A 27,032-nucleotide genomic window follows, 5' to 3' on the forward strand; every position below is an offset into this window, starting at 1 on the left:
ACTTGGGCTGATTCTACAAACTCTCTAAGCCTTGCTTCCACCCCCTGTGAAATGGGTGACATCACTGCTTTTCTCACACAAGTTATTGGGGACTAAGTACACTAGTATCAGGGTGCACCTGGCTGGGTCTGTAGAGCATGTGACCCTTGACATCCGGGTTGTAAGTTCCAGCCCCACGCTGGGTATAGAGATTATTTAAAAAATTAACTAATTATTATTATTTTTTAAGTACTACTGTCTGTGCCACGCACAGCATGCGCATGCGTGGACCACACATCAACGGTTTCCTGGCATTGAGCTGGGCCGCCAGGTCAGGTAGATGCAGCCCAGCCTGGAACCGGGCAGGATGGCCCGGCCGGGGGACAGCAGCGAGGCTGGCACAGCTGCCCTATTTTGAACCCCGGCTCTGCTACCTGCAAGCTGTAGTCCCCTTGGCCAGCTTGCTTAACCTCTGCGAGCCGGTTCTCCAGTCTATAAAGTGGGGATGAGCATACCAGCCCCTATTCCCCACAGTTGCGATGACAACTAAACCAGTTCGGCAGGAACGGTGACCTGGCACGTCGTGTGTGGTCAGGCAGCAAGAGCCGAGAGCCATTGTCGTTGTTGTCAGTACTAGCAGACCCACGAGGCTTGCGGTGGTGGCCACCCACAGCCTGGCTCTGTGCCACTCACGGGTGGGAAGTCCGCAGAACCCGCCTGCACCCTGGGACCGTGTCCCCCACCCCCTCAGGTGGAAGGTGACCTTCACCTGTGTCTTACCTGCCTGCTTTCTCCTCAGAGCCCCGGGCTGAAGTCCAGCCTTCCAAAGCTCCCACCCCTGAGGCCTCTTGCTCTCTGACCCAGGGGCCCAACCTGGCCCTGCTGAAGGCAGCATCTCCTGACTTCCAGAACACGCCAAAGAGGCCGACGTAACCCAAAATAACTTTATTGTCGTCTCTGCTTCTGATATAAAAGCACCCCGGCATCCTAGCCCACCTGACCAGGGGCCTGGGGAATGACTGTGTGGCACCAACCCCAGCCGGGGCTCCACGGGCTCTTTTGGCTCAGAGGGTCCAGCCCCAGGCCCACCCAGCCGCCCGTTCCTGGGGCCCACTGGCCCCTGGGGGAGAGCCACGGCGCAGTGCAGAAGTGAACGCCTGAGATTGACCAGATTTAGGGAATCGCAGGCCCCTCCTTGCCCCTGGTTGGCGGGGGAAGGTGCATGCTGCAGCTTCCGGCGGTCTCCAGGGAAGACTGAAGTTTGGGGTCCCCCTGGGCAGTGGCTGGGTTTGCCTGAGGTTGCAGAATCGTGTTACTCTTCCTGAGTTTTGGGGTTCCACCTGGTCAGCGATCCCATTGCCGGTGGGATCAGTCCCTCCACTCCAGAATCTGGCACTCTGAAGAGGAGGAGGAGTAGGGGCCCTGGGGCACACCTCCACACCAGATGTGCAGTGAGCGGAGTGACCTCAGTTTCCCCAAAATCCCGCCGGAAGAGGCAAGGATGGGGCAGTGCCTGAGCAGGGGTCCAGAGAGGGGCTGCGGGAGGGGCCTGGGTCCAGCGGCGGGTGCGGGCTCCTTTCAGCTACAGCAGCTGCAGCTGTACCTTTAGCCGCAAGGCCCCACCGCTGGGCACCCGCTGCCCCTCCGGCCAGGTGCCCCAAGGCCCTGCCACGCTCACCACCTCCAGCCGGTAGGTTCCAGGCCCGGGCCTGCGACGCCCCAGCTGCAGGGAGCTGAGGCCCTGGAGGTGATGCATGCGGAAGAAACCTGGCCCATTGCCGCGGGCGATGACATAGTGGACCCGTCCCCCCAGGCTCTCCAGTGCTGGCCGCAGCTCCAGGATGTGTTCAGCAGGGCTCAGGCGGGAGAGGTTCAGGCCCAAGGTCAGCGGGGCCTCGGAGTCAAGGCTGGCCAGGCTCACCTGTGGGCAAAGACCAGACAGGTGATGGTCACGCGGGGAGGATGGGAATGCAGTGGGTAGGGGCCACAGGGTCACGGCCAAGGGGAGATTTCAGCCAGTCTCTCAAGTGGACAATCTGGAACCCTCTCTGCCCTGACTTCTGTCTAGGCCTCCATCTGCAAGGCCGAGCCTCAGCTTGGGCCACAGACAGAGGCATGAGGATGGCGGAGGCTGGTCCCCCAGTGGAAAGCAAAGATGGGCAGGTAGATGCTCAGGCCTACACAGTGAGAGAGGCACGAGACCAGAGTTGCTGCTCGATAGCTTTCCGGTTCCCGGGGTGGGGGAGGGGGTGGGTTACTACGCTTCCTGCATCTGGGCTCTTTGAGAGCACCCTGTGTGTAGATGACAAACCCCTCTTTATGCGAGCGGCTCTGAGTGTGCTCCTGGTCCTGGCAGCCAGACAGGGCCCTGAATAAGCCAATAGCCTCAATGGCAGGCTGACGCGGGCTGGGTGACAGGCTGGGTGACGTAGCCAGTCCTACAGGAGGTGATCTGTTTTGTCCTCGGCTCTGGGCAGGGCTGGGTTTGTTCCCTGCCTCATTTACATGGTGAGGAGTGCTTGGTGGTTGGGCTCCTGTGAAAGCTCTTCCTCTTACCCTGCCCCTGGGTTCTGGGGCCTAGGCCCTGGCCCCAGGGAGTGTTGCTCAGACGTGTGCTCTTGCTGACACCTGCTGGCAGTTAGTGGGTATTGCAGGCAAAGCCCCAGGGCCAGCCTACCTCAGCCCAGATTCGCTGGGGGGGGGGGGCGCCCATCCCAGGAGCCCCCACAACCACTGCATTCACTCACTACAGACACAGCTTACAGAAAACAGTGGTAACGATGGGGTTACAGATACGGCCACTCTTTTCCAGGAAAAGGGAAAAAAAGCAAAAGTAATAAGGAAAAGAAGGCAAAGTAATAGACTCATATTTCATTAATAATGAGAGCCCCTCAGACCCACCATTCCTATCTTACTCCTGCCTTCATTCTGCCCCACCTGGTGGTCACCGTGGGTGCTGCGACGTGGCCGGTCACGAGCAGGGAGGCCATTGATCTTGCATTCATAGCAGGCTTTGGACGAGAGCAGTTCTTCCTCGTCCGGGGTCTCCTGGGGTCCGGGGCTGAAGCCCAAGCCAGAGACACAGTGCCTGGGCCAGGACAAGGGGGTGGTGGGTCTTCAGGGGCAGGCTGGTGGGGTCTCCCCAGCCACCCTCTCCGACCCCCACTCTCCGTTCAGAGCCACACTGCTTGTGGGGACGGGTACTGGCGTGTAAATGAGCAGGTGTGCCTTTGCATGCACCGACACAAGAGATGTGTGTATATGTGCTTGAACCCCTTAGCTTAGTGGGCACAGATGTGAACCTGCAGGCACCCCAGAACGCGGATGCATGCACACTGAGAGTGCCTAAGGGTGCCCAGGTGTGTTGGCATAGGTGTGAGTCGTGCATGTGCTCAAGGGTATTGCAGAGAAGTGTGCATCTACCACTGTGCACCTGCAAGTATACAGGAATACCATGAAGGCCATCACCCCAAATTGGGGTGTGAGCCTGAGTGTGCAACGATACAAGTGCTGTGAGGCTCTGTGCTCAGGTCTCTGGGCACATGTGTGTAAATGCATGAGTACATGGGTTCACGTGTGTGTGTGCATGCTCTCGCAGGGTTTGGGAACCCGTGGCCGCCCTGCTCAAGCCCCTTACCCTTGCCCAGCCCGGAAGTAGCCTTGGGGGCAGCCGCACAGGAAGCCGCCAGGGGTGTTGGCGCAGCCGTAGCTACAGGGGCCACCCCGTGCGGCACACTCGTCTACATCCTGGCAGCCCCCCAGGGCCTGGTCAAAGTCAAAGCCAGAGGGGCAGACGCAGCGGAAGCCACCCAGCGTGTTGTGGCAGGAGGCGCTGCCGCAGGCCGCAGGTGAAAGCACACACTCATTTTCGTCTGTTGAGTGGGAGAGAGCCACAGAGAGAAAATGTGGGGCGCAGGAGGGCGGCCTTTGCACCCCCAGAGCCCCTTCCCGCAGCTCAGTCCGCGCTCAGTTAACTCCGGCTCCTCCTTCAGAGCCCTGGGTCATCGTCAACCTCCATCAGGCTCTCCACCGGCCTGGGGGTGTCTAGGGCGGACTAGGTTGGCCTCTCTCCCTACACTCCTTGGCTCCCCCAGCCTTATAGTTGTCCTTCAAAGCATTTCTCCAAACTTCCCAGAAATCTGAAATGGTGGGACGATCTGGAACGCGGTTTCTTACTTGGCACTAGTGACATTTGGGACCGGGTCATTCTATGGTGGACCATTCAACATTGCGTGGCATCCTTGGCCCGCACTCACTAGGTGCCAGGAGCACCCCCCTCCCCGTCATGATGAGCAGAATGTCTCCAAGATACTTCAACGTGTCCCCAAGGGGGCAGAACCATTCCCCGATGAGAACCACCGGCCTAATTAACCCCTGTCCCTGCCACTAGGGTAGACACCCCGAGAGCAGGGCTGGCTTCTGCTGCTTGGACCACTTCTGCAGCCTCAGGGCCTGATGCAAGGCGGGTCCCAGGCAAGCCAGAGCTGACTGAGGGAGGGATGAGTGTGCAGTGGGGGAGGCCGGCCCACCAGGAGGGACAGGCATGGAGGCCAAGGTCTGCGTGGTCCCCTCCCCGGGGGCCAGATGCCACAGGGCAGGGGAAAGATGGACAACTTAGCCTTGGACCCACCATCGGGGGCAGGAGGGACCAGAGAGAAGGCGGTGTCAGAGAGGCGGCGGGAGGGCAGGGACAGCCGCCCCAGAGAGGCGGAGGGAGGAGGGTGTCCGGGAGCAGCAGGCAGCGGTGGTGCCCGGGGCAGGGGAGGTGGGGAGGTCTCCAGAGAGCAGGCCCCACAGGGGCAGAGAGTGAAAGCCAGACTGCAGGGGAGGAGCAGAGAGAGGTGGTAAGGATGAGGCTGCCCTCGGGAGGGCCCGGAGCACAAAGAGAAGCATGCGATGGAGAAGACGGGGTGCAGAAGGCCAGTCCCCCAGGCTGAGGGCCTCTGCAACGGCCGTGGCAAAGATGGGCACGCACGCTCCCGTCGCCCACTGCCACGCTCATAGCAGGCATCGCTGATCAATCCGGCGCTGACTCAGAATCCTTCGCAGCTGAGCCCTCCGGGCCACCACTCCCTACGAACCGGACTTGAACTTTGCCATTGCCCTGCGGCCCCCAGACTCCCCAGCAGTGGGCTGGGGGACGCGCTACCTACCAGGCCGGCCCATCAGTCTTCTAGGTAGTTGTGCCTGTCACGGAGTCCTGGGAGGGAGTGGATCCCAGTTGCCCGCCCCGACAGATTCTGATGCCCCCCCCATACCTCCCAGTCCTGGACACTCACCCACACACTGGCTCCACTGGGAGTGCGGGGTGAAGCCCTGGGGGCAGCCACAGCGGTAGCCCCCCAGCTCATTCTGACAGCCGTGCTGGCAGCGATGGGGCCCGTCACACTCGTCCACGTCTGTGAGACACAGACAGGGCCAGCGGGCTCGCTGGGTGGCCCCCCACCCTGGAGCGCAGCCAGGGGTCTGGACCCCACCCAAAGCCCAGTTCTACCTTCACAGCCATGGCCTGAGCTGTCCGGGGCGAAGCCTTGGTGGCACTCGCAGCTGAAGCTGCCTGGCGTGTTGTGGCAGCGCCCGCGAGGGCCACACGGGCCAGGCTGAGCCAAGCACTCGTCATTGTCTGCAGGGGACACAGAACGGGCAGGACGGCCTGGCGGTTAGGGGATTTGTGTTGGGCCCATTGCCTGATGGATGGTGTGGCTTTGGGCAAGTCACTGATTCTCTCTGTGCCTCGGTTTCCCCTTCTGTGAAATGAGATCCGTAACTGTCCCCGCCTCACGGAAGACGCACATTGAGGACTTCGTCTGAATCGCTCCTGCCCGCCTCCAGAGCTGTGTGAGCGGAGGGGGGGGGGCGGGGGGCTGACTGGCCCTCTGCGGGCCTGCTGCCCCAGCTACGGCTTCTCCTGGCTGCGTTTCCGTGACATTGACATCATCGCATAAAGGACTTGGGATGGCACCAAGCATAGGAGTAAAAGATGAACAAAAATCCCTTTCCTGGGCTTACCAGTGCCCTCTGTCCTCCTGGAAACTCAACAATCACGAGATGTCGACCCGAGTTATCAATGGAATGTGGGCGGCCCCCCCCCCGCCAAGGCCTCACAAATTCGTATGTTGAAGCCCTAACCGCACAGAGTGATGGTATTTGGAGGCGGCACCTTTGGGAGGTGCTTTAGAGCAAGTTTAGGGGAGCTCGTGAGGGTGAGGCCCTGAGGATGGCGTGAGTGCCCTTGTAAGAAGAGACACCAGAGAGCTTGCGTGCTCTCTGCCATGTGAGCACACAGCGGAGGGCAGCCGTCTGCAAGCCAAGAGGAGAGCCCTTACCGGAAACCCACCGTCCTGGCACCCTGACCTTGACCTTGCAGCCTCCCGAACTGTGAGCACTACGTGTCGTTGCTTAAGCGCCCCGGTCTAGGGTGTTCTGTTCCAGCCGGGCAAGCAGAGACAAGGCTGGTTACCCGACAACGTTGCTACGGCGGTAACGGCCCACACTGGGGCTTGCGGGGGGGTGGAGGGGGTGCACCACACATTCCTGGCGGGCGACCCTAGCTTTGGCCTTCTAGAGTATGAAGATTCCTGACGCTAGACACTTCCCTTTGGGGACCTCCTGAACTCTCTCTTGGGTACAAGACACTGGGGACGTGCGGCTTCTAAGCCAGAGGGGTCCTGTATCTGCTCATGGGCTCATCCCTCCTGTCTGAGCTGTCCTTTGAGGGGCCACAGAGAGCAGCATCTGGCACTACTGTGGTTTCTTTCCCTTGCATGCAGCAAAGCAAACCAAGCGTCAGGTGGCCGGGTGCCTCCGGTGGTCCTGTCAGTTTGATCTTCTGGTTCAGTCATCAGCGAACAGAGGCCCTGAGACCCAAGTCTGGCCCATTGGCTGTTTTTCGTAAATAAATTTTATTGGCACGTGGCTACGCGCATTCATTTATGATGATGCACTGTCTGTGGCTGCTTTTGATCTACAAACGCAAGGCTGAGGATTTTCAACAAAGGCTGCATGGATCGCAGGCCCGAAAATATCTACTGTTGGCCCTTTTATAGAAAAAATTTGCCGACCTCTGAGCTAGTTAGCCCAAGCCCGCCCACGAGGAGTGCAGGCTATACAGGTGTTCCTTATGGGTGATCTGGAGCCTTCGATCTGTGGGAGAGGAGACCCACGTGAGCTGGCCGGGTGCATGGGGTGAGTGCACACATGCCAATGCCAGTTAGGTGTGCTCCTCTTCGGAGACAGGGTAAATAACTTCACTGCGCAGAAAAAGGGAAACGCATCTCGTTTCAAGGCTCAGAAGGCTCTTCCCCACACGGACACACCGCTCGCTTCCTCACTTCCTTTAGCCCTTTGTAAAATGTCTCTTTTGATGAGGCTTCTCCTGATCCCTGGGTGAAAAATTGCAGCCCTCCCAATCTCGTTGCTCCGCTTTAGTTTTTCTTTCTGTCACGCCACACGTCACCTTCCAACACGCTATAGTGTAACCTTGTTGTCTGCTTCTGTCTGGATTCCCTGCTGGCGGGGACTGTCCGTGACAATAGCAAGCTTGCCTCTTGCTAGAGGGCAAGGCAAATGGCTTCTAGAAAGGGACAGCTAGGGGATCTCTGGGTGGCTCAGTGGTTTAGCGCCTGCCTTCGGCCCTGGAGTCCCAGGATCGGGTCCCACATCGGGCTTCCTGCATGGAGGCTGCTTCTCCCTCTGCCTGTGTCTCTGCCTCCCTCTCCCTCTGTGTCTCTCAGGAATAAATAGATAAAATCTTTTTAAAAAAATAGAAAGGGACAGCTAGGAAATATGTGTGACTTTGTTGCAACTACTTGGCTCTGGCTCTGCTGTTGTAGCGCAAAAGCAGCCACAGACCCTATGTGAACGAATGGGCGTGACTGTGTACCAATAAAACTTTATTAACAAAAAGCAAGTAGGGGGCTGGGCCCGACCTAGGGGTTGGATTCCGCAGACCTTTGGCCTAGAGCCCCGCCTAGTGCACAGTAGGTCTTAGGAAGTACTGACTGAGTGGGTTAGTGGGACCCTGAGTGGGGCCACCTGTGGCTGCACTTAGCCCTCAGAGGAGGTCTGGTTCTCCCAGGCCACCAGACACTAAAAAGCGATGGGAGTGGTTGACGCCCCTGTAGCCTTGGCTTCTGAACCAACTCCCCCTCTGGACCCTGTGAGCCCCTGGGCTTTTGGGAGCACCCTGGGGAGACCCTAGGAGAGAGACCCGGCAGGGACAAAGGTAGGTGTCCTGGGCCAAGGTCAGAGGGAGTCCTCAGGGCAGGGCCCCATGTCCCCAGGGTAAGGAAGGAGATTGCTACCAGGACATGACCACCAACAGAGCAAGGACTTTGTTCTGATCACCCCTGTGTCCCCGATGTCTGGCACATGCCAGGCGCTTGCTACTTATTTGGGAAACGAGTGAAGGCCAGTGCCATGTGCCAGCTGCTGGGAGCGGGGAGGGGACTCACCAAGGCAGGCCTGGCGGTGCTGGGTGAAGCCGGGGGGACAGTGGCAGGTGAAGGAGCCGATGGTGTTGACGCAGAAGAACTGGCAGTTATGTTGCCTGGAGGAGCACTCGTCCAGGTCTGCGGCACAGACGGTCCCCGCGGGCTCAGGGCAGGGCCTCCCAGGGCTGGGGGCTTCCCAGGGGAAAGACCCCAGGGATGGTGTCCAACGGCATGCAGTGGGGAGGGGGTGAGCAGCTGGGGACGCGCCCGGGGCTCCCTGGGGGGCCGGAGCCCCACAGGGCCTGGGGGGGACATCACCTCTGCAGGTCCTGCCGTCCTCCTCCAGCAGGTAGCCTCGGGGGCAGGCGCACAGGAAGCTGCCCTCGGTGTTTTTGCAGATGAAGGCACACGGCGTGGGGGCCTGGGCACACTCATCCACATCTGGAGGGTCGGCAGCATGCAGGGGGTCAGACAGATGTTCCCAGAGGCTCAGGGCCTGCGGTCTCCACCCAGGCCCCGCCGCAGCCTCCTTCCCACACCCTAACCAATCAGACTCTGTGGGCTTCCATGAGGAGTTGGCACTTTTTCCGTAAAAGGCCAGAGAATAGACACGTTTGGCTTTGTGGACCACGTGGTTTCAGTTCCAACTACTCAACTCGGCCTTTGTGGCAGGAAAGCAGCCGCCAGGGAAGGAAAACAAGTAGGCAGGGCCGTGTGCCAATAAAACTTTATTAACAAGAACAAGTGGAGGGCCAGACTAGGCCCCTGAGCGGGGGCTTGCTGATCCCTCACCTGGATGAACCTCTCTGACCCAGTGTAACTGAAAATCTTAGGAGGCACAAAATAACAGGAGGAGAGTTGCCCAGGTAGGGGCAGGACCAGGGATGCTCTGTTCCAGTTTTGCAGGCTGCACAAAGGGGGCGGGGCCGGGCCAGGGGATGGGGGTGGGGAGGCTCACCCAGGCAGGCTGTGGCAGCAGCGTCCGGCGTGTACCCCGCCTGGCAGCGACAGCGGAAGGAGCCAAGGCTGTTGATGCACTCGCCGTGGGGGCACAGGGGAGCGAGCATGCGACACTCGTCCACATCTGGGGATAAGCGGGGCTCAGCCGCGCCGGCTGCCTCGGGTCACTGGGGCACACCTCCACCCTCCTGCCCACCAGCCTTCTGCGTGGGGCAAGGCCAGCCTCGACTTCCCCTTCCTGACCTCGCAGCCTCCACCCTTAGGTGTGTCCTAACTCTCCCGGCAGGACACACTAGCGAAGCTCCTTCCACTATGTAGAGAGAACACCTGCCAGGCAGGGAGGGGGGACACCCTCCCTACAGTCCCACCAGGGCATCCATATCCATGCACAGGTGTGAAAGCACAGACAGAGATACACACGCACTGCACACCAGTCACACACTGACGCACAGAATCACAAGGACACAAGCTCACGGGCTCCTCTGTCCCCCCAGACACAGCCTCGCAAAGGCACTTCCTCCTCAGTCCTTGATGTCACGGCGGCTCACTTGGGATGACCTGTCTCACCCTCCCTGACACGCTGGATGAGACTCACTCATGGAGAGAAACACTCACTCTCCCTCACACATACACCTACCCTGATGGACACACTTGCTAGATTCCAAAACACGCAGGTGGGCTCAGTCCCCCTCAGCCACGTGGCATGTACTCCTCATGCAGCCAGCACGCACAAAACACACACCAGCCCCTCCCCTCACTGGCACACACACACACAACACATGCTCACTAACACGCTCACACATAAGGAGAACGCACACCGGCTCGCACACCTGCTCACCCCTTTACCCGAGTTCATGCACACACAGGAACGAATGGGCTCTGGTTCACACTGGTGTGCACACGCCAGCCTGCACAGAGGTGCACACAGTGCGCACACTCTAGCACCCTCTGGGACAGGACACGACTGTGAACAAACTCTCCCCTCACCTTGGCCTTCGGCGGTGTAGCCCGAGCCGTGCGGGCACAGGGCCCTGTGGACAGAGGTGCCGGGCAGGGGACAGAGCTCGCAGCGGGGCCCCCAGGCCCGGCCGCCCCCACAGCAGCACTGGGCCCTCGTGACGGCCTCCCCGCTGCTCGACGGAGCCTGGCACACGGCCTGCAACACCTCGGAGAAGCAGGGCCCCTGCCGGACATCTGCGAAGGACGTGTGGGGGGTGGTGGGCGGGAGAAACACGCCATCCAGGGCGGCACTGATTGTCTCCCGAGGGCTCCCACATGTCTCTGACACGGCTCTGCGGGGCCCTGGGGTGAAATCCTCCAAACCACTGTCACCCGGCCCTGCTAGATGCCCTCTCGGGGTCAGAGACAGGCCCTGTGGCCGCAGAGCCGGGCGGCTGCCTGAGGTCAAAGGGCAGTGTGGGAGCCAGGGAACGGGGGAGGGGGCACGGGGTGCTGGTATGCCGGACAGTGAGGACAGAGCAGAGGGACAATACCCAGGGGCCGGTGGGAAGCAGAGAGGACAGGACGGGGTGCAGAAGAGGCTGCTGGCAACTCCAGGGGCCTGGCCTGTGACCCTGCCTGGCGCTGGGGCATCATAGAGACAGGGCTTGGGGGGCAAGAGGCTGAGCTGGCTCTGGGGTGAGCTGTGTCAGGGGGCTTGGCTTCGGAGCTCCTTGGCAAGTGGGGGTGGCTGTGCCCGCCGTGCCTGGCCACACTCACCCTGGCACTCGGTGCCGGCAGGGCTGAGCTGGAAGCCCTCGTCGCAGTCACACTGGAAGCTGCCCACGGTGTTGACACAGCGACCGTTGGCACACAGGCTGGGCTGGGTGTGACATTCATCCTCATCTGCGGTGGGAGGGATGAGGCAGGGTGCCGGGGAGGCCAGACCTCGCCGAGCCAGCCTCCCTTCGCCCTGGAGAGTCCCCTCCCGCCGCATTCTCTTGCTTTGACTTCCCTCCCCGCCCCGGGGGGTGTCCCTGCACCCCCAAAGCACCCCCATACCTGTGCAGCCGTCCCTGGAGTTGGACTGCGGCCGCAGGCCTGGGGGGCAGACGCAGGCGAAGGTGCCGATGAGGTTCTTACACAGCATGCCCCGTTCGTGGCAGTCCTGCTGACCGTCCGCACACTCGTCCACGTCTGTGCATAACCAGGGACAGAGGGTGGCCAAGGTCAGGCGCCCAGTGGCCTGGCCCCGGGCTGTGGGGCCTGGATCCCACCTCCCTCTGGGGACTCACCTGGGGCCGGGGTGAGGTCCATGCAGCACTGCACGTGCCCAGCCCCCCCACCCCACCCGCCCAGGCCTCTTGAGAGCCGAGGGGTCACGACTGTCCGCACACCCGCGTTCCCTGCCCACATCAGGGTCGGTCTGTGAACCTGTCTGGTTCACCACGGTCCCTGGAGCACGAACCCCGAAGGAGCCCTGGAGGGCCCAAGTCCCAGCCCAGAGCGTCTCAGCTTTGACACTAAGGACATTTGGGCCCCAAGAACCCCTCGTGGGGGACACCATTCCACGCTCTGTGGTGTATTTAGCAGCATCCCTGGCCACCTGATGCCTGTGGCACCCCCATCCTGCACCCAACTGTGACAATAGGAACTGTCTCCAGACATTGCCACCTCCCCTGGGGGCCACAGTTGCTGTCCTCACTGTCCTACTCAGCTCTGGAGGGGCCACCTGACCTGTTAGACTCGGGACCCCATTTTCAACAGAAGCACCTGTCACAGAAGGGCGCCCGCTGCACCTCATGGGCTTCAGGGTCCACTTACTTCATCTCACCCTCGGGAGACCCCTGCTCTTATGTCCCCCGTGTGGTCCAGGATGGGGAGCCCCGGGGCCCGCCCAGCACCCACTGCTGCCCCTGCCCCCGCCCGTCCTACCTCGGCACATGGCCCCGTCCTCTCGCAGGGTGTAGCCGGCTGGGCAGGTGCACACGTAGGAGCCCTCAGTGTTGCGGCAGCGGAAGGCGCAGAGCAGGGGGTTCAGGGAACACTCGTCGATGTCTGGGGAGGCCAAGGCAGAGGCCAGCTGGGCCGGTCGGCCTCTGGGGTCCACGCCCCCCGCCCCCCAGGCCAGCCCCCGGCGGGGCCCCCCCACCAGTGCACAGCCCAGCTCCTGGGCGGGCAGGGTCTTACCCTCGCAGGTCATCATGGGGCCAGGCTCAAAGCCATCAGCACAGGCACACTCGAAGCCTCCAATGACATTAGTGCAGGTGCCTTGGCCACAGGGATGCCCGACAGAGCACTCGTCTGTGTCTGGGGTCAGGGGAGGGTGGTCAGGGCCCACAGAGAGCCCCCCCTCCTCAAATGATGCCCCTGGCTTCATGGGCCCAGGTCCGGTGGCCCTCTGCACTGGATGCAGGGTGGGCATCCCAATCCCTCCTTCCAGAGAACGCGAGTTGGTTACGCACCCACACAGCGGATGCCCGTGAAGTCCAGGCTGTAGCCAAAGGGACATTCGCAGCGGAACGAGCCATCGGTGTTGATGCAGAGGCCATTGGTGCAGACGCCGGGGCTCTCCGCACACTCGTTCACGTCTGCGGGAGGCAGGGGTTGCAGGCATGGCATCTGTCACACCCAGCCACACCCAGGCTGCCTTCCTTCCCTCCGGGGGGCCCCGTGCGGTCCAGGGCCACCCACTGGCCAAGAAGGGAGCCTGACACTTGGGAACGGGGGCAGAGTACAGACAGGGCTGGGTGGCCGTGGAGGCAGGTGCGGTGGCCTGGAGGGGCCCCTAGCACATGGGTGAGGGGCTCACCTTCCCGAGAGTCATCCGGGCCTGGGACGGCCCCGTGGCCAAAGGGGCAGAGCTCCTGAAAGGCAGCTGGACATCAAGAGGGGAAGGAGGTGAGGGCTGGGGGCCGGTGCAGCCCCCAGGAGCCCCCTGAGCGGGTGTAGGAAACCAAAGGGATGCAGGCAGGCAGGTAAAACCCAAGGGGAGACTAGACAGGCGGGGCGGGGCGCTCACCGCTGCCCTCCTGAGGACACAGCTCACAGGGGTCGTCCCAGCCCTCGCCAGGCCTCTGGCTGCAACAGCACCGGGTCTTGGTGGTGTTGAAAGCTTTGGGCACAGAGCACTTCCCAGCCTCAAAATGGGTGAAGCAGAAACTCTGCCGCGTGTCTGTGGGGCGACCCCCGGGGAAACATTTGAAGGTCACCCGGTCCCGGAGAACAGGGTGCCCCAACCCTACCAGTGGCCAATCAGAACCAAGTGCAGGCCCTTGACCGTGGTGACTGGCTCTGAGATGGACGTGTGACCCACCCTGGGCCAATGCAGGTCAGTCCTCGGGGCTTCTGCTGGACCCCCAGACACCCCTTCCAGTAACGCCCCACATCCACAGCTGTGGGGGTGCCCCCGAGGCAGGGAGAGCAAACTCAGCCACGGTTATTCCTGGCTCAGTAGCCCCTTTGTGGAGAGATGAAGCATCTGATCCTAGAGAGCCAGAGGACCTGGGACTTCTTTGGACCCCAAATCCTTGTCTTGAGCCCCCGGTCCTCAGCCCGGACCTCTCATCAACCTGAGAAGTCCTCCAGGGCAGGTTAGGGTCTGAACAACAAATACTGGTGGAGTTACCCCGCCCTCTCCCACTGTTGCCTCTAACCTGGGAGAGAAGAGGCTGGCTCGGACTGGTGGAGGCTAGCCAGGAGACGAAGCCAGCCCAGGTAGGGCAACTGCAGCCACTACAGGGCGAGCAAAGCCCAGGGGACCAGGTTAGCCCAGCCTGGACCGGGATAGCCCTTTGTAGAAGTGACGTGTCTGGCCAACAGGTTGCCTGGACTAGACTAACCCCACTAATGCAGAGAAGCGTTTCAGCCCAGACAGAGCTCTTGGAGATCCATACAGGAACCTGCAGCCCCCCGTATCTGGGTGACCCGACTCTTCTCTCCCTCTCTAAGCCCTGTGTGCCTCTTTGGGCCACACACTCACCAAAGCAACGGTGCCCATTGTCCGAGAGGACAAAGCCAGGTGGGCAGAGGCACTGAAAGCTCCCGGGGCTGTTGGTACAGGTGCCAAAGAGGCAGAGGTTGGACTCCTCCAAGCACTCGTCGATGTCTGGAGGGGCAGGGACACGAGCTGGGTGGAGGGTACGCAGGACCTCCGCCAGAGTGGGACAGCCTCAGCTGTCAGGAGGGGCAGACAGAGCGGGGGCCGAGCCCGGGAGGGTCCAGCAACTGAGGCAGGGCAGGTGCCCTTGGGACTCAGCATGAGCTGGAGCACCAGGTGAGTTGTGTGGGAGTGAGTTGGTGGTGGTGGTGGTGGTGGGGTCTTTCCTAGAAGGTATCTCCAGGTCAGGGGTCATGGTCAGGGAAAGTTCATCTTTATTTTTATTTTTTTTTGGAAAGTTCATCTTTAGAGACCAACTTTGTACAAAGCTAACCAAGATTGGATACACTTGGCTTACGCTGGATGAGGTTAGCTCCAGGTAACTGGTAGCCCAGAGAGAGCAGACCAGGGGAGGCCAGGCCAGACCGATCGAGGTTAGCGCACCTGGTCCCGGGCCAGCCCATCTGCTCAGGCCAGACTGGTCCAGATTAGCCAACATGGTACAAAGTCACCCAGATGCGCAATTACGCCAGTGGAGCTCAGGCCAGACTGGTCCCTGACCATCATTCATCGAGTAAGGAGTTCTAGATTCACCACGACCCCACACCCATGCCCCTTTTATAGGAGTCATGATGAAGCCTGTGGGCCCCAGAGAGTGGCCAAAATGATCCTAACAGCAGTAATCATGTATGGAGCCGTGTTGGGTGCTGTGCTGAGTACACCTCCACCCTCACCATGACCCCAGCTGGCCTTCCCATATTACAGATGGGGAAACAGAGGCCCAGAGATGCCTCCCCAGCCCCAGAGTGGGAGGTGGAGCTGGACACTCACCGACACAGCGGTCGTTCTGCACCTGGAAGCCAGGAGGACAGATGCAGCGGAAGGAGCCCTCGAGGTTCTGGCAAGTGCCTGGCAGGCAGGTTCCCGTGAGGCTGAAACACTCATTGGTGTCTGTGGAGAGGAAGAGGAGGGGTCTCAGCACCCTCACTTCAGAAAAAGTAGGTTTTTTAAGACAGCCTTACCCCTACACCACAAACCCTGTGAAAGCCTGGGTGTGACGCGCTAGTTTTCTTTCTTTTTATACCTTAAAATAAATGCACGATTACGAAACGGAACCGTGAGGACTTGGAAGTACCAACCGCAGGTAAACTCGGAGCAAGTGCTGGCAGAGACGGCTCCCACCGCAAGGCGTGACTCACCCACGCAGTTCTTCCCGTCGGCCGTGAGCTCGAAGCCATCCTGGCAGAGGCAGTGGAAGGAGCCGGCTGTGTTGAGGCACTGGCCAAATCGGCACACCTGCCCCGCCAGAGTGCGGCACTCATCCATGTCTGCAGAGGGGGTATGGGCAGGCGGGGTCACCCACGGTCCTGGGGCTCTGAGCCTCCCTTGCCCTTCCATCCACAATGACCTGACATTGACAGTAGTGACTTTAATTTATCATATACCCATGTCCTAGGCTCTGTGCACTAACCTCTAACTATCCAAGGGGGCAGATACCAGTATTGTCACACTTTAAAACAATTTTTTTTTATTTGAGAGAGAGAGAGAGCACAGAAGGAGAATAAGAGGGAGAAGCAGATTCCCCGCTGAACAGAGAACCCAATGAGAGGCTCGATCCAGGAACTCTGAGGCCATGACCCAAGCAGAAGGCAGACGCTTGACCGACTGAGCCAGTCAGGCGCCCCAGCCAGTATCGTAGCACTCGATGCTATGAATTTGCCTCTGGCTACTCCATTAGCTGAACCCCACAAATTTTGCTGTTTTCATTTTCATCTAATTCAAAATATTTTCTTTTTCTTTTTTTTTTAAGATTATGTATTTATTTATTCATGAGAGACACACACACAGAGAGGCAGAGACACAGGCAAGGGAGAGGCAGGCTCCCTGCAGTAAGTCCGATGTGGGGCGCAATCCTGGTATTCCAGGATCATGCCCTGAGTCAAAGGCAGATGCTCAACCCCTGAGCCACCCAGGCGTTCCCCCCCCTTTTTTTTAAGTAATTCAAAATATTTTCTGATTTCCCTTATGATTTCTCCCTTGTGCTCTGGATTCTTCTATAGCAGTATGTTATTTAATTTCCAAATATTTGGGGATTTTTCTGGATGTCCTGTGACTCATTTCTAATCCCCTTACATTCTGAGGACCCGCTTTGTGTGACTTCAATTCTTTTAAATTTGTTAAGGTTTGTTTTATGGCCCAGGCTATGGGCTTTCCTGGTAAATGTCCATGTGCACTTGAGAAGGACGTGTGTTCTGGAATGTTCTATAAATACTGACCAGGTCTTAGGTGATTGACAGTGTGGTTCAGATCTTCCCCAGCCTGATTGATTTTCTCCTTGTCCCTCTCTTACTGAGGGAGGAGTGTTGACGTCTCCAACTATATCTGTGGGCTTATCTGTTTCTTTTTAAAGTTCTGTCCAGGGATCCCTGGGTGGCGCAGCAGTTTGGCACCTGCCTTTGGCTCAGGGCGCGATCCTGGAGACCCGGGATTCCATCAGGCTCCCGGTGCATGGAGCCTGCTTCTCCCTCTGCCTATGTCTCTGCCTCTCTCTCTTTCTCTCTCTGTAACTATCATAAATAAAAATTAAAAAAATATTAAAAAAAATAAAGTTCTGTCCATTTTTATGTCATCTGTTTTGAAGCTCTGTTGTTAGATGCATATGAATTTATGGTCGTCATGTCTTCTCAGAGAACTGCCCCCTGAGTATGTGATATCTCTTTGTTTCTGGTAATATTCCTTGTTATTACAGTCTATTTGGTCTCGTATAAATTAGGTAGGTACTACTACTAATCTCCCTTTTCGAAGAGGAGGAAACTGAAGCCTAGAGAAGTGGATGACTTGTCTGGGGTCACGAAGCTGGCAGGTGCCAAAGCAGGGATTTGGAGTCTCGCCGCCTGACCCTGGAATGCATGCTTTCAACCACTGCACTCGACTGCAAGCATCACCCAGATCTTCGTCGCCCTCCCTGCACTGTCCACCTGCTGCCATCAACCTGAGTGTGAGAGACCCCCTGGCAGCTGACAATTTAAGAGGTGTGGGAACTTTTGTGGTTGACGCATTTTTAGAGGGAGCACCAACCGCTGGGGTTGTTTTACTGAAGGGATCCCTGAGGCCAGATCCTTTATTTCAGAGAGGGACCCTCAAGACAAGCCAAGGACCCACTTTTCCCGCCAGCCCAGGGGGCTCACCCATGCAATCTCCACTGTGCGTTGCCACAAAGCCGGGGAAGCAGAGGCAGGTGTAGGAGCCGACTATGTTCTTGCAGGTCCCGTTTCCGCATGGCTGCCGGTCACACTCGTCGACGTCTGCCGGAGCAAAGCCCGCAAGCCCCATCCAGCTCACCCAGGGCATCGGGCAGCTCAGGGAGTGAAGGCCTGGCTGGACCCAGCCTGCCTCCCCTGCACCTAGCCCTGGCCAGGTGGATGGGCAGCGACACCCAGGGCGGGGGGTGTGGGGGTGTGGCTAAGAAGTGCCCCACAACTATTTATTGCTATTTTGCAAACTTAGGCTTAAGGAGGTGAATAGTCATTTACCCCACTTACCCTTAAGTGCCCGGACTCAAACCTGGTCTGTCTGTGAGCCAGGTGGATGAAAGCACTGTCCTCACCCCAGGGGAGGTGTAGACCTGTGCCCCTCTCCCCCACTTCGCAGCCTGGCTCTCCGGGAGGAAGCAGGCAGGGACTCTCACCCATGCACAGGGTCTGGTCCGTTGAGGCCCGGAAGCCACGGTGACAGAGGCACGTGTAGCTACCCTCTGTGTCCACGCAGTCGCCATGGCTACAGACGTTTGGGATCTCCCGACACTCGTTCCGTCCTGGGGGAGGGCAGGCAGTGTGGCGTCCTTGGGACCCCACCTACACACACACACACACACACACACACACACACACACACACACTCTGTTTGCTGAGCCCTTCCGTGTTGTGATGGGGAAGCCAGAGCTGCCTGGAAGCTCCGTATTCAAGTTGCTGCCGGCACATGCTCTCATTCCTCTCCCAACCCCCATCAACAGGTGCTCAGCACCCCCACCACCCCATGGATGTGGCACCCCACAGCCACAGAGAAAGGCCCGGACAGAGTCATGCCCTACTCAAGTCATAGGGGACAGGGCCTAGCTTTGCCCCAAACCCCACACCCTCAGCCCCCTACCTGCGCCCTGCTGGGGTCCCCACTCACCCACACAAGCCCCGCCGGGCGACGGCTTGTACCCTCGGGCACACACGCAGCGGTAGCTGCCAGGGATATTGATGCAGTCGGCATTCTGCTGGCAGGGGCTCTCCCCACTGGCACACTCGTTCATGTCTGCAGGACACAGCCAACGGGCAGGAGTGCAGTGGAGGCTCCCCTGCTGGAATCCAACCCCAAACCCTGCCCCAGCCTTTAAAAGCAGGGACTCTCTCTGGGAGAAGCCGGAACCAGAGGGCAAGCAGTTATGTGGGAAAGGCATTAGCCCCATTGTACAGAAAGGGAAACTGAGGCTTGTGGCGCTGAAATGATTTGCCTAGAGAGCACGGGGTGGGGGAGCAGCCTCCCATCCAGGGCTGGGGAGGCCGGGCACGTGGCACCTTCGCAGACCAGCAGGACGCTGTTGTAGCTGAAGCCCGTGGGGCACTCGCAGCGGAAGCTCCCGATCTGGTTGATGCAGATGCCACTGGCACAAATGGCCGGGATCTCTCCACACTCGTCGATGTCTGGGGAGGGCGTCAGCTGTCAGTGGGACAGCCCAGCCCCAGGGAGCATCTGGGGGCGCTGAGCCAAGGGGCCATGCGGTCTGGCCGCAGAGGAGCACCTGCTCGAGCAATTCTGCAGTGGCCAAAATCTTTCTGACACCAGGGAAGAGATGGGGATGCGGGACGAAGGGCAGAGAGCAGAGGGAGCGGGCGTGTCTCCACTGCAAACGCACTGGCTCGGCCCAGCAAGGCTGCCTGTGCCTCGAGGGGTCTGCTGTGAGAGCAGGGAGCCGCGTGGGGGGTCCTGGGACCACGCGGAGTAAGAAACTGGAAGGAGAACAGTGGTCGTCAGGGGCGTGACTGCTCACGGGGGACCGGGTTTCTTTTTGGGTGATGCAGATGCTCTCACTTAGACTGCGGGGATGGCTGCAGCCCTCCGTGAGCACACGGGGAACCACGGCATTGCACCTGAGCCGGGCGGAGTGTGTGGATGTGAGTTAGATCCCGAGAGAGCTGTTATGTAGACAGTTGACACTTAAACAGCGCAGGTGCGAACTGCAGGGGGCCACTCAGGCATCTATATTTATTTTTTATATAAAAATATAAATACTTTCCTTAGGTGCAGTTTCCCGATGATTTTCTTAACGTTTTCTTGACGCTAGCTTACTTTATTGTTAGGAATGCAGCCTCCTATTCACACAATGTGTAAAATTTGTGTTAATCTACTGTTTACCTTTTCAGTAAGGCTTCTGGCTGCCGGTAGACTACTAGTTAGGTTTTGAGGGAGTCAAGAGTTTTATGCAGATTTTTTGACTGTACGGGGTTTGGTGCCCCTAACCCTCATGCTGTTCAAGGGTCAACTGTATAAAAAGGGAATCCAGAAAATCAATAAATCAATAAATCAATAAATAAAAAGGGAATCCAGGGGCACCTGGGTGGCTCAGGTGGTTAAGTGTCTGCCTTCGGCTCAGGTCATGATCCCGGGGTCCTAGAATCCAGCCCCAAGTCGGGCTCCCTGCTCAGCAAGGAGACTGCTTCTCCCTCTGCCCTTCCCCACCGCTTGTTCTCTCTCTCTCTCTCTCTCAAATAAAAAAATAAAATCCTAAAAAAAAAAAAAAAAAAAAAGGAATCCAGTGTCCAGCCATGGGGGACCAGGACGGGTCCACATGCGGTACATATACTATAAAGCAAGGCAAGAGGGATAGCACGGCAAGCAGTAACCTGCCCGGATCTCCACAACCTGTTGCTGGCTGAAAAAAAGATGAGTTGCAGGCCAACATGTAGGGAATTAGAGAATTTTAAAGTTTCAAACTCCCCAGAAAACAGTGCCATACGTTTTCAATAGGCACCTCTACATGTACTGAAATGCACAAAGAAGGATCCAGAAATCCTTGGGACACACAGCATGGGAATCTTGGGAGAGTGAAGGTGACTTCAGTTGGACACGGTGACTGCAGGGGGAGTAGATCTTAAGTGCTGTGCTTGTTTATTTTATTTTTATTTTTTTTAAGATTTTATTTATTTATTTGTGAGAGAGAGAGGCAGAGACATAGGCAGAGGGAGAAACAGGCTCCCTGCAGGGGAGCCTGATGCGGAACTCGATCCCAGGACCCCGGGACCACGACCTGAGCCAAAGGCAGGCACTGAACTGCTGAGCCACGTAGGTACTCCCCCTTTTGTCTGCCATGCTTTTTTAAAATTTTTTTAATTTTAATTTTAATTTCTTTTTTTTTTTTTTTTTTACCATGCTTGTTTTAAAGAAGGAGAACATGCCTGTGAGGGGAAAACACCTGGAAATGGGTTCTTTAGTTCAACGCCACCGGCTGAAATGTGGCACGCAAGGATCAAATCATACAAAACCTTGCTTAGCTTAGAACGGAAGTGTTCTGACCCATGTTGCAACACGGATGAACCTTGGAGAGACATCTCGCTCAGTGCAAAAAGCCAGACCCAGAAGGACACCTCCTGCAGGACCCCACTCCCAGGAGGCCCCCAGAGGAGGCCCGTCCACAGGGACAAAGAGGAGATGGTGGGAACCAGGAGTGGGGCAGGGGGTGGGGGGGTCAGTGCTTCCTGGGGATGGGGTCTCTGTGTGGGGAGATGGAAGGTTCTGGAGATGGGTGGTGGGGGTGGCTGTGCAACCACATGAATCTGCTCAATGCCACTGAACTGGACACTTAAACATGGTTGAGATGGTAAATCTCACGGTATGTGTATTTATCAGAATTTTTAAAAATGAATGACAACTTAATAAAAATAATCTCTCTCTCTTTTTTTTTTTTTTTTAAATAAAGGGGAAGTGTTTGGCAACAGGACTCCTGGGCTGGTCTGGGGAGTTGGAAGTGCCAGAGCATGGGGTGGGGGTGCACGGAACGGAGAGGTCAAGGCTCTGGGGACAGAGGGACACGGGGACATGGTCACTCACCAAGGGGCTTCCCAGTGTGGATGTCAATGACGAAGCCAGGGGCCTGGTTTCCGCACAGGATCTGGTAGTCCACTGGGCAAGGGGGAACAGGGCAGAGGGTGCTGGGGCTGCAGACTCCCAGGGAGGACACCTCCTCCTCTTCTTGGTCCCCCACTGATCGCCTCCTCCAACCCTCACAGCCCAGCCCACATGTGGCCTCCCGATAACTAGTCCGTCTCCCTCCCTCTGCTTTGACCAGCACCGGAAGGGCCACGGGCAGCCCATCCACCTGGACAGCGTGATTTTCCAACACAGAGACGCAGAGATGCAGCCTCTCTCATCTCTTGGCTGCACGAGTGCCGCCAACCACTCGTGCCCTCACCATAATAGGTAGACTCCTCTCTTTGGACCTCGAGACCTTTGCCCCCTGGCCCTACCTCTCCAGCAGTCAACTCCCGCCCTCGCCTTACACCGATTTCATTATATGTCTGGAGAGGCCCTGCTCCATCCTGTCACCAGAACTTCGCATATGCTGTTCCCTTTGCTGTTTCCTAGCAGAGCCCAGTTCAGCCTTGAGGACTCAGAAGCCCACGGGGAAGGCTCCCTTGGGCTCCCTGCTGACCCATCACACTGCTACCAGAGAGTTGATGTCATCACCCTTGGGGTCCCCTGGGGCACCTCATGTTTGTTGCATCCCGTTGGCCACACTGAGAGGCTGCCAGGCAGCCCAGGTGTCTCCGGGCACACAGGACACAGGCAGACATTCAGGCAGTGCCCCCTTGTCACCTTCCCCAAGGTGCCTGCCCTGGCCCTCACTCGCTCTTCTGTCTGCATCGTGATGAGAAGGGCCCCTTGGCCAGTGTGGATTTCCACCTTGTCATATTCTACATGTACCTTAGATTCAGGTACATGAGATCTGGGCAGGTGCCTAAGTCCCAGCGTCCAACCCAAGGGTGACATGCGATCTGTCCCGACAATCTCCTGACCAGAGTTGGAGGTTTGTGGCTTCCTCCCAGCCTGCCCAAGCTTCAGTCTGTCCAGTTCTGTTTCCTAGAACCCAGAACAGGCTCACCTGTTCCCCCAGAAAAGCCCAACAGCGATCCCTGCTCCATCGTCCTGCACCGGATGGACGCTCACCACCCCCTAAGCTGGGGTCCACCCAGAACCACCGAGTGTGACCGTTTGGGGTAAATAGGATCTTGGCAGACGTCATCAAGAAAAGACGAGGTCATCCTGGATTAGGGTGGGCCCTGAGTGCAATGACCAGTGTCCTTTAAGAAAAGAAGAGACATGCAGACACTTCCCCCCATGGGAAGATGAAGGCAGAGATTAGGGACAGAGCTGCAAGTTGGGGAACACAAAGATGGCTCAGAGCTAACCAGAAGCTGGAAGATGCAAAGACTGATTCTAAGCTAGAGACTCTGGATGGAGCATGGCCCTGCTGACCCTTTGGCTTCTGACTTCTAGTCTTCAGAACTGGGAGAAAATTAATTTCTGGGGTTAAAAAGCCACCAAGTTTGTGTCATTTGTTGCTGCAGCCCTAGGAAACAAACTGTCCTAGCCAGCTCGGGCGCTATAACAGAATGCCACAGACCAGGGTGGGGGTGGGGGTGGGGTGGGGCTTAAACAGCAGACCCATATTTCTCACAGTTCCGGGGCCTGGGAGTCTAAGACCCAGGCGCTGGCAGATTCGGTGTGCAAACCGAATTGGGTGTCTGGACCTCAGGACCTCATCCCCTCTGCCAGGCCTCACCTCCTAGCTCTGCCACACTGGGGATCAGGGCTTTAACATACAAATCTTGGGGGACACATCCAACCCACAGCACTACTACCATAACCCCTTCCTTGTCCACTTTCTATCACTGCCCTACTCTTTCGGCTCTTTCTGATGCCTGGGCTGGCTGCTAGATCATTCTGTTGGCTCTCATGCCCGTTCCTAGCCTGGTCTGGGGCTCAGTGCTGCCTCCAGGCCTTTGCTCATGCTGTTCCCTGCCCGGAACCCCTTCTTCATCCCAACCAACACTTTAGCAGTCCTCCCCAGAGCTTCCTGAGTCTGCCCCTTCCCCTGCTCATGGGGCCCCTGGTTCCTCTGACCAGTTTTGCTTTCCTTCCTGGCCCCAGGCACTCACTGACCCTGCCCCCACCCCAAAATAATCCGAGTCTTCAAAGATCTTTACCACAAATACAAGCTTCGCTGACCCACTTTGAATTCCCCAAATCCAAAAAATAGAAGAAAGGGAGCTTTGCCCACCCCAAGAGTGATGATTTCTATACATCGACGAGGACATAACTTCAACCCCTCAGCCCTCACCAGAGCAATGTAGGATGAGAGCTCATCTGGGTGCCCTGAGCAGGGTGTGCCTCCTTAAATTTTGCACTAAAAAGGACCAAGCTGGAAAGAAGGTTTTTTGGGGGGGGGGGGGCACTCACAGCTGGCAGGGGTGGGACAGGCCTCGCAGGGTCTGTTCCAGGCCTGGCCGATGTTGTACGAGCAGCAGCACATCTTCCGGGTCACGTTAAAGGCCAGCTCATTCCGACACGTGCCATTATAGTGCCGGAAGCAGATGCTCTTCCTCATGTCTGCAGTTGGGTTAGGAAGAAGAGGGAGGATAAAAGATAGCCAGAGGAAGAGAGAGCCAGATGGATGGGAACTCATTCATGTAACCACTTGAAAATAATTGGCTTGATGATTCTGTCCCAAGACACATGGGGTGCCATTTACATTCAAGTTTTTGTTGGGCAGTGCACAACCTGAACAACCATTCATGGCAGCCCTGAGTCCCCGAGTCCTGCATCTTGTTCTCTACTCTGACCAGCAACTCAAATACATATACCCTCCCTCTCTCTACTCCCCTAAACACACCCCTCCACACTCTTCCAAGGCATGAAGACCCCTAGAAGTCCCTTCCACACCCAAGTGCTTTTCCACAACTGTCTGTCTCCCCAGTCACCACACTTCATACCCATGCAGTTGTTGCCACCGTTGACTTGCAGGTACTCTGCAGGGCAGACACAGGTGTAGTTCCCCAGGGTGTTGTAGCAGGTACCAGGGCCACAGATGCCCGAGTGTGCAGAGCATTCGTCGATGTCTACAGGGGAGGGAGGGGCAGCATCCAGGAGTTGTCTGGATAACTCCCTGCGGGGAGCCTGCTTCTCCCTCTGCCTGTGTCTCTGCCTCTCTGTGTCTCCCATGAATAAATAAATAAAATTTTAAAAATATGCAGGCATCTCAGTGGCATGGAAAGATCTGACGTGGAGCTAAGTGGGGGGAAAATTTACTATGATCTCACTTCTATTAAGAAAAAAACATGGGATCCCTGGGTGGCGCAGCGGTTTGGCGCCTGCCTTTGGCCCAGGGCGCGATCCTGGAGACCCGGGACCGAATCCCACGTCGGGCTCCCGGTGCATGGAGCCTGCTTCTCCCTCTGCCTGTGTCTCTGCCTCTCTCTCTCTCTCTGTGTAACTATCATAAACAAATAAAAAAAATTTATAGTTAAAAAAAAAAAAGAAAAAAACATGACCTCAGCCCATGAGTCAATTACATTATCACCAGGAGTGGGGCAGCCATGTGGTTCCTAATGTGAGGTGACAGGAAATGTGAAGTTCATGTATTTTTCACATATTGCAAAAATCTTCTTCTTCTTTTGATTTTCTTCAATCATTTAAAAAATGTAAAAAGCATTCTTAGCCCGTGGGCTGTACAAAAACAGGTGGTGGGATATTAGCGTGCTGGGAGCAGCATCACCAAAAATGGCAAGGTAAGGAACGCCAGCCTCCATTCCTCCACAAAAACTACTGAGCTGGCAAAAACTGACAAAAATCAACTTTTGCAGAACTCTGGACTCCAGTCAGGAACTTAAAACAACCGTGGAATCTGATATGGGAGGTTTCCTAAAGGATGCACAAGACAAAGGGGCGCCTGGCTGGCTCAGTCGGTAGAGCACATAACTCTTGATCTCGGGGTTGTGAGTTCGAGCCCCATGCGGGGTGTAGAGATGACTTAAAGATAAAATCTTAGGGGGATCCCTGGGTGGCTTAACCGTTTCGCGCCTGCCTTTGGCCCAGGGCGCGATCCTGGAGTCCCGGGATCGAGTCCTGCGTCGGGCTTCCGGCATGGAGCCTGCTTCTCCCTCTCCTCTGCCTGTGTCTCTGCCTCTCTCTCTATGTCTATCATAAATAAATAAAAATAAATTTAAAAAAATAAAATCTTAAAAAAAACAAAGGAATCCACAAAACCAAAACTGTTAGAGCCAATTAATAAGTGAGGTCAGCATAGTTGCAGCATATAAGACCAACATACAAATATCAGCTGTATTCCTGTATCCTGCCAGTGAGCCATCAAAAAGAAACTTTAAAAAATTGTGCTTAGGACAGCCCCACTGGCTCAGCGGCTTAGTGCCTGCCTTTAGCTCAGGGCGTGATCCTAGAGATGCGGGATCGAGTCCCACATCAGGCTCCCTGCATGGAGCCTGCTTCTCCCTCTGCCTGTGTCTCTGTCTCTGTCTCTCTCCCCCTGTGTCTCTCATGAATAAATAAATAAAATCTTTTTTAAAAAATTGTGCTTATAATAGCATCCAAAAAATTAAATGCTCAGGAAGAAATTTAGCCAAAGAAGTGCAGGAGTTGAATACCAAAAACTATAAAACATAACTGCAAAAAAAAAATTAAAGAAAACCAGAGAAGTGGAAAAACTGATCCTAAATTCATATGGGATTGCAAGGGAACCTGCTTACCTAAAACCATCTTGGAAAAGGAAAAACAACGTCGGAGTGCTCACACTTCCCAATTTTGAAGTGTACAATGCTCCAGTAATCGGGACAGTGGGGTGCTAGCAGCAGGGTAGACATATAAATCAATGGAATATAATTGAGAGTCCAGAAATAAACCATATGTCACATGAGCTTTGGCACGGGAGCCAAGACCAGTCAATGGGGAAAGAAGAGTCTCTTCACCAAATGGTGCAGGGACAACTGGATGTCCACAGGCAAAGGGATTAAGCTGGATCCCTCCGTGACACCCTACACAAACAGTAACTCACAATAAATAGAAAACCTAAATGTAAGAGCTGAAATGATAACATTTTTAGAAAAAGGCATAGGGGTAAATGTTAATGATCCTGTATTTGGCAATGGATTCTAGATGACACCAAGGGCGCAGCTATGGAAGAAAAAAAAAAGGTCTTTATCAGAACTAAAACCTGTTGGGCATCAAAGACCACTATCAAGAAAGTGACAGGAATGGGAGGCACTATCACAGTCTGATAAGGGTCTTGTATCCAGAATATATAAAGAGCTTTCACAAATCAACAACAAAAAGACAAACATCCCCATTTAAAAATGGGCAGAAGACGTGAACGGACACTACTCCAGTGACATACAAATGACCAATGAGCACGTGAAAAGATGTTCACTAGTCATGAGTCATCAGGGAAGTGCAGATCAAACCCTAATGAGATGCCACCTCACACCCACGAGACAGTATAACTTTGAGCAACGGAAAATACCATTGTTGATGAGGATGTGGAGAAACTGGGACCCTTGAACACCACT

At 56.7% G+C, this 27,032-nt stretch overlaps 1 protein-coding gene across 1 annotated transcript in view; it reads right to left on the minus strand.

The window, feature by feature from the left end:
* Positions 1-941: 941 nt before the first annotated feature.
* Positions 942-27,032, minus strand: part of FBN3 (fibrillin 3) — a 53,501-nt gene continuing 27,410 nt past the window's right edge. Inside the window, exons 39-64 of the mRNA XM_055344357.1 lie at positions 24,447-24,572; positions 23,914-24,063; positions 21,505-21,576; positions 18,975-19,100; positions 18,586-18,711; positions 18,098-18,223; positions 17,598-17,714; positions 15,609-15,737; positions 15,241-15,360; positions 14,293-14,418; positions 13,333-13,485; positions 13,123-13,188; positions 12,776-12,901; positions 12,501-12,620; positions 12,246-12,368; positions 11,373-11,507; positions 11,091-11,216; positions 10,359-10,565; positions 9,370-9,495; positions 8,730-8,852; positions 8,433-8,549; positions 5,474-5,602; positions 5,259-5,378; positions 3,617-3,851; positions 2,917-3,067; positions 942-1,900 (exon numbers count right to left, since the gene is read on the minus strand). Coding sequence (XP_055200332.1) covers positions 1,562-1,900; positions 2,917-3,067; positions 3,617-3,851; positions 5,259-5,378; positions 5,474-5,602; positions 8,433-8,549; positions 8,730-8,852; positions 9,370-9,495; positions 10,359-10,565; positions 11,091-11,216; positions 11,373-11,507; positions 12,246-12,368; positions 12,501-12,620; positions 12,776-12,901; positions 13,123-13,188; positions 13,333-13,485; positions 14,293-14,418; positions 15,241-15,360; positions 15,609-15,737; positions 17,598-17,714; positions 18,098-18,223; positions 18,586-18,711; positions 18,975-19,100; positions 21,505-21,576; positions 23,914-24,063; positions 24,447-24,572 — 3,614 coding nt within the window. The 3' untranslated portion in view covers positions 942-1,561. The remainder of the gene's footprint in view (positions 1,901-2,916; positions 3,068-3,616; positions 3,852-5,258; positions 5,379-5,473; positions 5,603-8,432; positions 8,550-8,729; positions 8,853-9,369; positions 9,496-10,358; positions 10,566-11,090; positions 11,217-11,372; positions 11,508-12,245; positions 12,369-12,500; positions 12,621-12,775; positions 12,902-13,122; positions 13,189-13,332; positions 13,486-14,292; positions 14,419-15,240; positions 15,361-15,608; positions 15,738-17,597; positions 17,715-18,097; positions 18,224-18,585; positions 18,712-18,974; positions 19,101-21,504; positions 21,577-23,913; positions 24,064-24,446; positions 24,573-27,032) is intronic.

The sequence above is a fragment of the Nyctereutes procyonoides genome, unplaced genomic scaffold (genome assembly GCF_905146905.1).
Source record: "Nyctereutes procyonoides isolate TBG_1078 unplaced genomic scaffold, NYPRO_anot_genome, whole genome shotgun sequence".
NCBI classification, from domain to species: Eukaryota; Metazoa; Chordata; class Mammalia; order Carnivora; family Canidae; genus Nyctereutes; species Nyctereutes procyonoides.